The sequence below is a fragment of the Pogona vitticeps genome, chromosome 6 (assembly GCF_051106095.1).
Source record: "Pogona vitticeps strain Pit_001003342236 chromosome 6, PviZW2.1, whole genome shotgun sequence".
NCBI lineage: Eukaryota > Metazoa > Chordata > Lepidosauria > Squamata > Agamidae > Pogona > Pogona vitticeps.
In genome coordinates, this window is record NC_135788.1 from 43,460,798 (window position 1) to 43,474,704 (window position 13,907).

The 13,907-nt window shown below is 42.3% G+C and overlaps 1 protein-coding gene across 1 annotated transcript in view; it reads right to left on the reverse strand.

The window, feature by feature from the left end:
• Window positions 1-13,907, reverse strand: part of NGLY1 (N-glycanase 1) — a 40,908-nt gene that overhangs the window by 15,127 nt on the left and 11,874 nt on the right. The window contains exons 2-4 of the mRNA XM_073003421.2: window positions 6,676-6,790; window positions 4,122-4,340; window positions 1,883-2,045 (exon numbers count right to left, since the gene is read on the reverse strand). Coding sequence (XP_072859522.2) covers window positions 1,883-2,045; window positions 4,122-4,340; window positions 6,676-6,790 — 497 coding nt within the window. The remainder of the gene's footprint in view (window positions 1-1,882; window positions 2,046-4,121; window positions 4,341-6,675; window positions 6,791-13,907) is intronic.

The window sequence follows — 13,907 nt, forward strand, 5'->3', positions numbered from 1 at the left end:
GGGGTCTCTAGCAGCATCAAGCACCTCAAAACACTACTTCTGCAGAAATGAAAGTGTTCTTCCAGCCACTTCTGATTTCAATGTCTGCATTTTTGGCAGTCTGTGCAGCCCTCCTGCAAAGGGTTGAGCAGAATACTGGCTCCCATGCTTACCAATGTCTGATAGAAACCACACAGAACAGTGGTAAAGGCAATTTTTAAATGAACATAGAGAAACTATTAGTCAGAGGCTGAAATCTTGTTGCCATAAATAATGCCACATAAAGCTGATGACATTATTGGCAACTGCAATGTTTTGGAAATTAAACATTTCTGATGTTTAATTAAACTCTCCTGAAGGACCCAATCATTTTCATTTGTGAGGATGTCATTGGGGGCTGTGGGATAGGAGAGGGAAGTCTTTTGCTACTGAAAATCACTGTAGCTGGGATGACTGTCAGCAATGGCAATTTTTTGGTAATTAGAGACTTCCCCCTCCTGTCCCATGTCTCCCAACAGCTTTGTGATCATGAAAATGATTATATGAGAGCCTCAGGATCTTTGGAGGAGAAATTAGAAATGTTTAATTTATAAAAAAAAGCAACTGTTGATGACATCATCAGCCTTATGTAGTGTAACTTACTCAACAGGATTTCAGCTAGTATCAAAGCTAGTATAGAATCTGTAGTATTTGTACATATTCTAAGAACAGCAGTTGGTTACTTGAGATTGAAACCTAACTGGCCTCTTCCCCTATTTGGCTTTCAGGATGCTAAAAAAGATTTGTAGTTCTTAGAGTGGTGGTTTTCAAGTGACTGTTAAATGAAACCAACTGTTGGGCTTTGGAGACATAAGCTATCTGATTATGGTGTCTTGAAATTAAAAGCGTAGTAGGTCAGGGGAATTTGTAAAAAAATATTTTTAGAACACTGTAAAGGAGAGATGAATTAAAGAGGAGTCATAGCTCACCTTGAAGAAGTGGAAATTACTGGCTCAGATAGTGTAGTTTCTCCCCACCAAGTCATGACAACACCACACAATTTCTACTCTTAGTGCGGCAAGAATACTGACCAACTAGATTTATCCTTAGAAGGTTGAACTTTGTGAATGTAACCTGTTCTTTCCTGAAGAAGACCCTATTTCTGCACGGCCTATGCCTGGAGGAGAGGTGTAATGCATGTGCTTGTGGGGCCACTCTCAGAGCGTCATCATCAAACTGGAACCACCCAAAGGATGGGCATGCTGAACTTACGTTAGTAGATCACATACAGATCTTTGTCCTCCAGCATATGAAGAGGAACAGAGCTAACATGCTCATGCCTGTGTTCCTTCCTACGATTTTAACAGCATGGTGCATTAGAACGTCCAAACCAAACTTGTTTAATCAGGTTTCTCAGTTTGTTGTCAATGCCATGACAGCTAACCTGAATGCAGTGCCAATGAAAAAGCCAGACAGCTCTTCTACTATGTTACAGCTTATAGCTTAGAAAAATTACTCTTGGATAACACTTCCAAGAATCTCTCAGACAGCACTTCCAAAAAGTAACCTTTTCAAGCTCCACTTACAAGTAACCCAGACTTACATAGGCACAGAATAAGCTCATTTATTCCACTAAATCAACCTCTGCATTAGTGACAAAAGCTGTGATCAACCAAAGCACATCAGCTACAACTGAATAAACTATCACAGCACTCTACATTTTTGGTGCCTACAAACACCTAAGTTAAATTCTGATACAAATATGACTTTGCTTTGTTTCACTTTTTACATCTCTCCTTTTAAAAATCAGTGCATAGTGAAATGTCCACAGCTTTAAAATCAATTCTTAATTGTGGACAAAAAAATGTTGATGCTTATTTTCTACTTAATATATTCAGATTTCTAAACTATGTTAAAATATTACCTTTGTCCATTTTGTTGGCTTGTATTAGCTTTTCTTGAGCCTTCTTTCTCAGTTCTCGGATTGGGATACAGTCTAGTGCTTTCTTTTGCAAAACAGGGTTCTCGTATACCATAACATGTAGAAAATTAGACTGAAGTGTCTTCAGGAAAACGGATTCAGTTGTCTAAAATGAAGAGAAAGTGTGTCCTTATTTCAGTTGCAATAAATAGATGTTCTAGAAACTTCTGATCATTTGTCTTTCTAAATAAGCTTTCCTTCACATAGCAACCTCCAGATGTGTTAGATTACAACTCCTCACCCACAACCAGCTTTATTATGCTAGCAGAAAAATATGGACGTTGTAGTCCAATACATTGCGGGGGGTGGGGGGTGGAGTGCCAGGGAAGAGAAAGTTGTTTTCAAAAGAAATGTTCATATGAACATGAGGGGTGCAAACTACTGAGAATGTCTTCTGCATAAATACTAGCAAAATTAATAAAGACAAGATAAACAAAAAAACCAAGATGTTCTGCTAGGAGCACACACAGATCTGGTATTATACTCTTCTTGATCATTGTCAATATTTATATTTGCATATTTCATTTATTTAGCAATGTATAAATTGCAGCTTCATCTAAAAGCAAATTTTCAAGTTGGCTGTATAAAGACTAGTGAGTAATTACAGGTTTTGTGTTTACAAATGCTGACTCATGCAGAGATGAGGTTAAAATGCTAACATGATACCCTGACAAAGCTGAAATTGCAAGGACATATCTGAATCAAATGAAACATTTCCTATGCATTTAAGGCAATCAAATGGGACACTCAAAGGTTTCTTTGTGAGGCTTGTGTTGAGACTAACAATCTAATGACAATAGGCTCTCTAAGTAAGAGAACCGCAGGAAAACTTGAACAAGTTCTGAGAAGATTCTGAAGAACTACTGGCCTTCCAATGTCTGGAAGTGAAACAACTGCAGCTTCCCAATATAAGTCAGGGCATACTCTGGTTGGAAGTGACACTGAAACGGAGCCACTCCATCTGATTCCAGAGCAAACATAGTGACAAACTGTCTCAAGCTGGATTCCAGAGGATGTCTGGGGGGAAGAATAATGAAGCAACTCATCCTCATTCTCCTTTAACTTCAATGAGACCTCTTCCAAAACATAACTTCATTTTGTTATATATTAATTCAAACTTTGGAATCTATCTTATTTTATTTTACAATATACAGTGGGACCTCGACTTAAGAACGGCCCTACCTATGAACATTTCGACTTACGAACGGCTCCGTTCACAAAAATTGGCATCGACTTGCGAATGGAGCCTCGACCTACGAATGAAAAAAAAGGCAGGGGAAAAGGGCAGGAAATTCACATTTCCTGCCCTTTCCCCCCGCCTTTTTGCCTTCAGAAGTCGAGGCTCCATTCGCAAGTCGATGCCAATTTTTGTGAATGGAGCGATCGGCGCCTCCAGAGGTCTCCAAGGGCTCTCTGAGACCTCTGAAAGCAAAAAGGCAGGGGGAAAGGGCTGGAAATTAGTTAGCACAGGACATCCTGTGAGGAAATCGTATGGAAGCACAAATTGGTGAAAAGAGTTCTGGAACTCTGTGCAACCACATTTACCTCACACTTTGGGAAATCCCTGGTGGAAACTCAGTTGCTAGAATTCATCTCCTTTTTCTTAACTTCTTCCATATGAGATGGGAAAGCTGGGGATTCCCCATGTAGAGAGACACAAGTAACACTAGCATAGATACACTTTGAAAATAAACACATATGTCCAAGAATCAATACCATACTTCAAGACTGAATCACAGCTGAATTGGACTTTGTCTCCCCTTCTTGATACAGTCTTCTATGAGGCCAACTAATCTGAGTTTCCCAGCCCTCCATAAGATGTTCTGAGGTGGACGGAAGGAAAGCTGCAGGAAGGAGAATGGCTGCAAATTCTGTGGAAGCAGTGAGACCGAGCAGAAGGACAACACTACATTCTGGCCACGTGTCTCTGTCTATGAAAGCAGGATGCATGTGTGTTTGAAATCATAGCATATGAAGTGGTGATAAACCAACTAAAATTCTATTTGCACATTCTACACATTTACTTTGAAGACCAGATCCTGACACAACATAACTTTCTGTATTTTACATAAGAATTATTATGTGAATTAAATTTTCACTATCCTGTGGTTTAGTTCTTTAATTCCACTTCAGTTTTCAAATTACTATCTAGTCAGTCTAACAGGAGTTCTAAGGCAGTTACCATTACAGCAGATTGAGAAGTTGGGTCTAAGTTGGCGCCAACACTTCTTGGTGGCTGAGGTGCCATAGGCTGTCCATTTTCTACCTTCTGAGAGGATCCTGACCTTTCAGTTTCATTTGATCCATTCAAGCGGCTATTTCTTTCTCCAGCAATTAAGTCTCTAATTTTACGTAGTTGTTCAATTGATGCTTCTTTAGGAAAAACAAGATGAGTTTCCCCCTGAAATTATAATTAAAAAAAGTTTTCTGGATTAAGATACAAATATTCAATCTAATGGTTGTTATGGGTTTTTCGGGCTCTTTGGCCATGTTCTGAAGGTTGTTCTTCCTGACGTTTCGCCAGTCTCTGTGGCCGGCATCTTCAGAGGACAGCATTTTGAGAGCACAGAGTGCTGTTCTCTGAAGATGCCGGCCGCAGAGACTGGCGAAACGTCAGGAAGAACAAACAACCTTCAGAACACGGCCAAAGAGCCCGAAAAACCCACAACAACCATTAGATCCCAACCGTGAAAGCCTTCATGAAAATATTCAATCTCTTTAACACCCATCACTACTGGTTTTGCTTTAGAAATGAATTAACTAAGGCCTTAAGGAAGCAACAAGATTTATGCAAGAGTTAAAAGAAGTTAAAACTTCCTTTTAGAAGCTCAGGAAGGTAGCATAAACAGGCCAATTCATTTTATCATAAAACCTCTGTGGGTTCTAGCAAGGTTTGGCAAGGAAATAATGATTTATCCAAGTGTAATCCCATGAGCTTTCTGGGAGATAAGGCAATGCTATAATGCTACAGATATTTACTCAGAAATTAAGTACCATTATGTTTAACTGTTCAGACTGGCAGGTCCAAGAAAAAAATCACCCACTGAACAGAAGTCTATTTTCCTATAATGGATATCATTAGCACACCAAGACTGGAGTGTACCTCTTAATCCAATGAAGACTAGAGCACAGTAACAAGGGGTTTGCTCCAGAGTGTCAAATTTAGAGGACTTGCCCTTCCATAGCTACTCATAGTGAAAACATCACTAAGTAGACTTTAGAGATTGGCCTGGCAGATTGGTGTAGTAGTGCAATATGAAAAGACAGTGGTATACCAAACCTCCAGGGCAGACTTGCCACTAGGGGGAGTGGATGATGGATGACAGATGATCAGTATACCAGGCCCCATTGAGGTAGTGAAGGTCCTGTCTATCCAAGGCTTCTGTCACTAGCTGGCCAGTGCTGGGAGGCTTCCCAGATACTGACAGCCCTGGAGTCAAGGCTCAACATGTGGCAAAAACAGAGCTGTTGGAGCTGCCTCTCAGGTAAAAACACTGCTATTGCCCGGCCAGTGCCTGAGAGGTTTCTGGGCCACCTGAACATTGGCTGGCTGGTAAAGTTGATTTTGCAGGAGGGGGGCAGCTCCAGTGGTTCCTTTTGCTTGCTTGGAAAGGGTGTGAGGCTGCCCTGACCCCAGTGCTATCAGAAGCTGTGGAAAGCTTTCCAGAACTGGTTGGCTTACAGCGGGCTGAAACATGTGGTTCTTGTCATAAAATGTGGAACAGGACGTGGTACTCAAGCAAAGGACTGATCTACCTGAGGTTAATCCAAGCAAGTCTTCCCTGTTGGACAGCAAGTCTACCCAGGGCTCAATAAACCAGCCCTCTGAGTTGGACAACACAGAAAATTGAGCTTTCTCTTGCTATAAATATATACGTGCGTGCATGTTCTACTGCTTCTCTGTGAAAGATGGGAGATGCTGGCAAGTGTTCAGTACTGTATTTGCACTTGATATTATTTTCAAACCACAAATTATAAAGTTGATTTGGGGGCCCATTTTATGCTGCTTGCCCAGGTACCGAAATTAGTTACACCTCTGCCCCAAGGAACATCTGCTCAGGTATAGTTCAAACACACAACAATACATAGCACACACATAGAATAATTCCACTTTCCTAGCTAACTTCTATCTGGAAATATATAATTCCCAGAACTTTTTAAATCATGGGAAACTTTTTTTTGCCTCCTTCATTCCCAAAGAGAAAATTAAAACAGAAGTAACCCTTTCTTGCCAAACATAACCTTATTTAATGCTCTTACAATATACTGTACTGTAAAGTGTAGCATTTATAGATCAGCAAATATGAGTACATTACACTGCATATTTATTATGTATACAAATCAGCCCTAAATGCGTTCACTTAGAAAACCCACCTTCTTTAATAGAGGTGATGCCCAGATAAGCACACATGGGATTGCCACGTGAAAAATATAAATACTTTAGTTTGTACAACCAATATAGCCATCGTGGGAGGGAAGAACTATAAACTTGCTGTGCCCATATGTACACAGTGTATATCTTAGAATTTTTCATGTTGAGGGGAATAAACTAAAAACAGAAAATTATAAACCACACATTTTGCAGTAAACAAAAGAAGGTATATTACTTAAAAAGAAATAATCTCAGTGAGGAAAATACCAAATTTCAGTTCCATGTTAAGAGTGAAATACGAGTCAATATATAAAATGGGCCTATGAGGCTTTTTATAAGGAAAGACCCATTTCAGTATACTTACTTCCTCAAACCCCATTTCAAACAGACATTCAACAGCTCCTCTGACAGGCAATAATCTGGTAGAAAATGTTTGATTTCCAGTCCTAATAGACCGATATTTCTCTTCATTTGGGTGTCTGATAAATATAAAAGCAAAGAAGAATACTTATTTATTTGGTGTTATATTTATATATTGACCTCTATTGAGTTCACCTCAGGGTAGATGGCTACCCCCTTCCACATTACCCTCAAAACAATTCTGGGAGATAGGTTAGCTTGAGACAGTGTGACAATCCAAGGTCACTCAGTAAATTTCATGCTCAATGGGAACTAGAATCCAAATTTTCCCAGTCCAGCAATCTAATCACTGCAGCATACTAGTTAAGGGAATTTTTTTTATTAATTTAGAGCTCTAGAACATTGCTATCATATTTCAGTTAATGTCCACCTTAGAGCTCCAGCCTATTCTGCCATGACTTCCAGGCGCCCACAGAGACATTCTACAGATTTACAATTTTCAGACACTATTCTTTATTATTTATGTAGCAAACAAAGTTTGTGAAGAGCATGCAAGGTCTTTATTCTTTTATTTTCATTACAGCAATCCTGCGTGGCAAACCATTTTGAACACAATAATATGCTGAAGTCATCCAAAACTACTGCAGTGTGATGGGTCCCACAGCATTATCCTACTATTGGTCAGCTGTGATCCCACTGTGCCATTCATTTTTTAAAAAAGTAACTTCACAAGATATAAATATTTTGTATATGAGAAATTGAGGCTGGGAGGGAATTAAGGCCACAATACTGACTTCAGGGCCTTCTCTGTCACTGCTTCCAGACTCTGGAAATAACCACTGGCCAGTGGAGGCTCACATAGGCATCCTTCAGTCTCGAGAGACTATGGTAACATGCTCTGAATCGAGGAGTGTCCTCTCCAGAGCATGAAGCCCGGGTAAGGTAATATGGAGGATAGGCTGTTACCCAAGCAGCAGATCCCCCCTCTCCACATTGCTGAAATGGTCCAATGGAAAGGCAAGAGCCAATACAACTGGTTCCAGCAATGTCGCAGGAGTTGGCAGAACGACACATGCTGCCTTCGGGACTCCAGCTCCGGATTTTGCCTCGAGGTTAACTCCTGAAGCCTTTTCCATGAGTGGATATAGCCACAAGGCAGTGGAGGTTTGAAATCGGAGTTTTCCTTCTCCTAATACATAACAGTGTTACAATCAATCTAACACATATAATAATAAACAGATAAGGAAGGAAAGAAAAGAAAGTTAAGTATTGACAGAAGGGAAGGCCTGAACATATAACCATGTTTTTAATTGACTTTTGAAAGTACCCAGCGTAGGGGCCGCACGAATTGCCGGAGGAAGGTTATTCCAGAGGCGAGGAGCCACTGCTGAGAAGGCCCTATTTTGTGTCCTTTCCTTCCAGGCCTCCCTCGGCGTTAGGCTCCTCAGCCTCACCTCCTGGCTCGTGCGAGTGATCCGAGTAGATCTAGGTGGGAGTAGGCGTTCCGCCAAGTAGCGAGGTCCTAAACTGTTTAGGGCCTTATATTTATGCATTAACACTTTGACGTCAACACGGAAACGGATGGGCAGCCAGTGCAGCATGGCCAGAGTAGGAGAGATATGTTGGTATTTCCTCACTCCAGTAAGGAGTCTGGTCGCTGCATTCTGCACCACCTGAAGTTTTTGCGTCAGTTTCAAAGGCAGCCCCACGTAGAGCGCATGTACTACGGTAGTAAGCGCCCCCGTGTCTAGGTAAGGTTGCAGCCGGGCAATCAGCCAAAGATGGAAAAAAGCGGTGCGGACTACCGACGCCACCTGTGTTTCCATGGTGAGCGTCGGGTCCAGTGGAGGCTAGGTTTGCCTCATCTTTGCTGTCCTTCTGCAATGAGGACCTTTCTCTTCAGGCAGGCTTTCCTTTAAATCAATGACTGACCAAAAAGATTTTTAAAAACAGATTATTGTATTCTGTCATTTTACTTGTGTTTTTAATATTGCTCTTTTTAATCTGTTTTAATATATCTGTTTAATTTTTTTAAAAAAATTATAATAATTTATTATTTCAGCTTTTCACTTTGTTTCTTTTAATACTGTAAGCTGCCTTTGATCCTTTAGGAGAAAGGCAGGACATAAATATTTTCAATTAATTCATTCATTATTAGAACCTGAACATGTACTATCTCTTTGAGACAGGGTCAGAACTTGGGAGATTACATTTGAAAATTGATTAGTTAAACTTTAAAAAATTGGGGAAATGATGTTCAATACACCACAGAGATGCTTAGGAAAGGGACCATGCACATTATCCCAGCTTTGTGTTGCAGAGATTACTGGTTTTGTCCTACAATGCTCCAGATATATTCCACAGATTCTGTTGGTTTGTGGTTTTGCTTCAAAATCCATTATTTTTCAAACATTTGTCATACAAGACCAAAGACAGTGTTTTTCTTCTACCCAGTAGTGGAAGTGTCCTGTCAAACTGGTGGGGAAGTGAAATAGGAATTGGTCATCGTCAGGGAGAGGAAATTGGAAGAGAAGCAAAGCTTCCTGTTAAGACTTACACTTTTAGTCAAAGCTTTTGACAGTGTTATGCATATTGGAAGTATACAAATCTCACTATAGAGCCACAGTTCCCTGCCTTGCAGTTCATTGTGGTTTTGGACTACAGTACAACTCCTAGAAGCCCCGAGAACTATTATGGAGTCTTAGGTATGTTAACTAAAGCCTCTGTGTTCAAAAATAGTACAAATACATTTGTAGGATCAAGGTTGGAATCACATTGTATGAGTTTAAGATTTCAAACATAAGTATAGGTAGCATTACTCTGGAGAGGGGAAATGTGGGCTGACATTGGCCTTGTAAACGGGATGTCAAAAATGAATATTTTTAATGCTTTTTATAACATTACAGCCTTTTTCTCCCATAGTGGCCTTGCTATTAGCATCTTATTTATTTATTTATTTATTTATTTGATTGATTGATTGATTGATTGAGTGAGTGAGTGAGTGAGTGATTGCTTGATTGATTGATTGATTGATATCCCGCCCATCTGGTCTGGTCGACTACTCTGGGCGGCTTCCAACAAAATATTTATAATACATAACATCACATCACGTCACATAGGCATCCTTCAGTCTCGAGAGACTATGGTAACATGCTCTGAATCGAGGAGTGTCCTCTCCAGAGCACGAAGCCCGGGTAAGGTAATATGGAGGATAGGCTGTTACCCAAGCAGCAGATCCCCCCTCTCCACATTGCTGAAATGGTCCAATGGAAAGGCAAGAGCCAATACAACTGGTTCCAGCAATGTCGCAGGAGTTGGCAGAACGACACATGCTGCCTTCGGGACTCCAGCTCCGGATTTTGCCTCGAGGTTAACTCCTGAAGCCTTTTCCATGAGTGGATATAGCCACAAGGCAGTGGAGGTTTGAAATCGGAGTTTTCCTTCTCCTAATACATAACAGTGTTACAATCAATCTAACACATATAATAATAAACAGATAAGGAAGGAAAGAAAAGAAAGTTAAGTATTGACAGAAGGGAAGGCCTGAACATATAACCATGTTTTTAATTGACTTTTGAAAGTACCCAGCGTAGGGGCCGCACGAATTGCCGGAGGAAGGTTATTCCAGAGGCGAGGAGCCACTGCTGAGAAGGCCCTATTTTGTGTCCTTTCCTTCCAGGCCTCCCTCGGCGTTAGGCTCCTCAGCCTCACCTCCTGGCTCGTGCGAGTGATCCGAGTAGATCTAGGTGGGAGTAGGCGTTCCGCCAAGTAGCGAGGTCCTAAACTGTTTAGGGCCTTATATTTATGCATTAACACTTTGACGTCAACACGGAAACGGATGGGCAGCCAGTGCAGCATGGCCAGAGTAGGAGAGATATGTTGGTATTTCCTCACTCCAGTAAGGAGTCTGGTCGCTGCATTCTGCACCACCTGAAGTTTCTGCGTCAGTTTCAAAGGCAGCCCCACGTAGAGCGCATTACAGTGGTCTAATCTAGAGATTACGAGCGCATGTACTAAGGTAGTAAGCGCCCCCGTGTCTAGGTAAGGTTGCAGCCGGGCAATCAGCCAAAGATGGAAAAAAGCGGTGCGGACTACCGACGCCACCTGTGTTTCCATGGTGAGCGTCGGTCCAGGTGGACCCCCAGGCTGCGGACCCCAGTCTTCGAGGCCAGGGTCCCCCCCCCAAAGGAGAGGGAGTCACCCAAGCTGCCAGCCACAGGACCGCCCACCCTCAGGACTTCCGTCTTGTCCGGGTTCAGCCTCAACCCGTTCTCCCACATCCATTGCAGTACGGTCTCCAGGCAGCGCTGGAGGGACAGGACGGCATCACCTGCAGATGGTGAAAAGGAGATGTAGAGCTGAGTGTCATCAGCATATTGATGACACGATGCTCCATAGCCCCTGATGACCCCACCCCGCAGCCTCATATAGATGTTAAACAGCATTGGGGAGATAATCGACCCCTGTGGAACCCCACATTTGAGGCTCCACAGGGCCGATACACTCTCCCCAAGCTGAACTCTCTGAGGGCAGTCCTCCAAGGAACGGAACCAGGCCAAGGCCAAGCCACCGATACCCAACTAGGATAGCCTCCCCAGGAGGATACCGTGGTCGACGGTATCGAAGGCCGCCGAGATGTCGAGGAGGACCAACAAAGATATTTTACCCCTGTCGGCCTCCCTCAACAGGTCATCGTACAGGGTGACCAATGCCGTCTCCGTACTGTGGCGCAGCCTGAAGCCTGACTGAAATGGGTCCAAGGGGTCCGTTTCATCCAGATGTGCTTGAAGCTGGTCAGCCACCACCCTCTCAACCACTTTGCTCATGAAAGAAACGCTGGTGACGGGCCTATAATTACCAATTTTGTCCGCCGCCAAACTAGGTTTCTTTCTTATGGGCCTAATGAGTGTCTCCTTGAGGGCAGAGGGAAACCCATTTATTATAGCAGTGGCCCATTCTGTTGTTATCGGCCTGGCTGCTTTGATTAGCCAGGCCGGGCAAGGGTCCAAAGAGGAGGTGGTGGCTCGACAGCAGTCGAGCACCCTGGCCACAGAGTCAGGTGTGACAGGCTGTGCTCAGGCTGACACTTAATGCAATACACACATGCGCATATTAGCATTGTTTCTGCAACACTCTCTGGAGCAAGCAGACACATGGTCCCCATTATCCAGGCAATGGTTGCTTCCAGAATTAAGTATTGTTGTTGTTGTTGTTTAATCGTTTAGTCATGGTCGACTCTTCATGACCCCATGGATCAGAGCATGCCAGGCCTTCATGTCTTCCACTGCCTCCCGGAGTTGGGTCAAATTCATGTTGCTAGCTTTGATGACACTATAGTCTAAAAAACAAACAGGAATTCAGTTATTGAGACACTTGCTGAAGTGAACCAGCCCATCCCTGACATTGCCACAAGTTGAAAAATTACTGTAGGCATTTGTTGTTGAGCACTGAGTTGTGTAATATGGCATAAAACAGCAAACACCTATGCTAACTTCTTAACGTGCAACTATTTGTGAACAAGATTTATGCTAATTGTTGTACCAACATAAAAATCTGAAAAAAAAATTGGCTGTTGTACGCAATTCACTAGCACCAATATGGAAACCTTGCATCTGACCAATTTATTTCTTCACAGTAATCTTACTGAAATACATGGGACTAACTGCACAATTCTACATTGAATTTTTGTGACTGCCCATTGTGACGGCTGCGATGATGTCACCTGCCTATCAATGTTATGCTGGGGCTCATCGGCCTATAGCAGGGCAGGAGGTGGGACTCCAGGAGGTGGAGCTATGTATATAAGGGGGGAGTGAATGATGTGTGAGAGAGGAGCTATTCAGTTCATATATTGATTTACTATACATTAAGTTGTGCCAATAAACAATAATTTTTATTTTTAAAATCCATACCTTTGTCTGAGGAGTCAGATATATGTGTGTGGTTGGTGGCAGCGTGTTAAGAGAAAGAAAGTGTGAAGTGGCGCCCCCTCTGTGACGTATGAGGAGGCGGTCACACTCATCAACACATATTCCCTCAGTGGCTAACAAAGCACATAACAAAGAACAATAATTAAAGGAGTAAAACACAAAACTGATGAAGAAAAAGTAAATCACTCATCAGCTGACATACATATCTGCTTAGAATTTAATTATATTACAATTCTGCCTTAAATTGCACAGGGCTGAGCAGCACAGTTTTGGTTATACAGATATTTTTTCAATAAATAAATACTCCAACCAATCAATCAATCTATCTTCAATCAATATTGTGCACTATTTGTTTCCAGGAAGTGGCTTGAGAAAAGTGGCCCTTGGACTTACGAAGGCCCCTGCTATTGACAGTGTGACACCCCCAGTACAATGCTGGTGGCCTGTGTAGCCCCCTCTCCTGGCATGGTGGCTCTCTACATGGTGGCTAGGTAGGATGCTGGGGCATGCCAGGAGGCTGATGTAATTTGGGGGAGGTCTGCATGTGTGTTTATCAATTGTTTATGTTTTGTAGTTATGTTTTGGGGGCATAAGAATTATACATGAATTTTGAACTACAAGGGGGTCCAGAGCCACTAACCCTAGTACTGTTGAAGGGAGAGGTTTATTTGTGCTTTTTTAAATGCCTGCATCTGTGGCTGAATTATTATCTTCTACTGTCAATCCCAGTTGTCATTATATACAGTGGTGCCTCGCTTGACGACGATAATCCGTTCCAGCAAAATCACTGTAGAACGAAATCGTCGTCAAGCGAAAATAAAAAGCCCATTAGAATGCATTAAAAACCGGTTAATGCGTTCTAATGTGTGAAATACCTCATCGTCCAGCGAAGATCCTCCATAGGGCGGCCATTTTCCCGTGCCTTTAAAGCGAGGAAACACAGCGGGGAGCCATTTTGAAAGCCCAATGATCAGCTATTTTGATCGTCGTAAAGCGAAAAATCAGTTCCCGAAACAGGGAACCGATCATTGTAAAGCAGTTTTTTCCTATCTAAACATCGTTTTGCGATCGCAAAAGTGATCGCAAAATCCTAATTGTTAAGCGGATTTGTCGTGGAGCAGGGTAATCGTCAAGCAAGGCACCACTGTACTTGCTGAAATGAACCAGCCCGTTCCCAGAGATTGGTGCTACCTGCATTTTTCTTGCCTCTACCAGAGGCTTCTACATTTTTGGTGCTGGTATGATCACTCCATTTTGGTCCATTTCCAGTGCATGTGATTGCGGGAAATGAACAAAAGTGAATCCT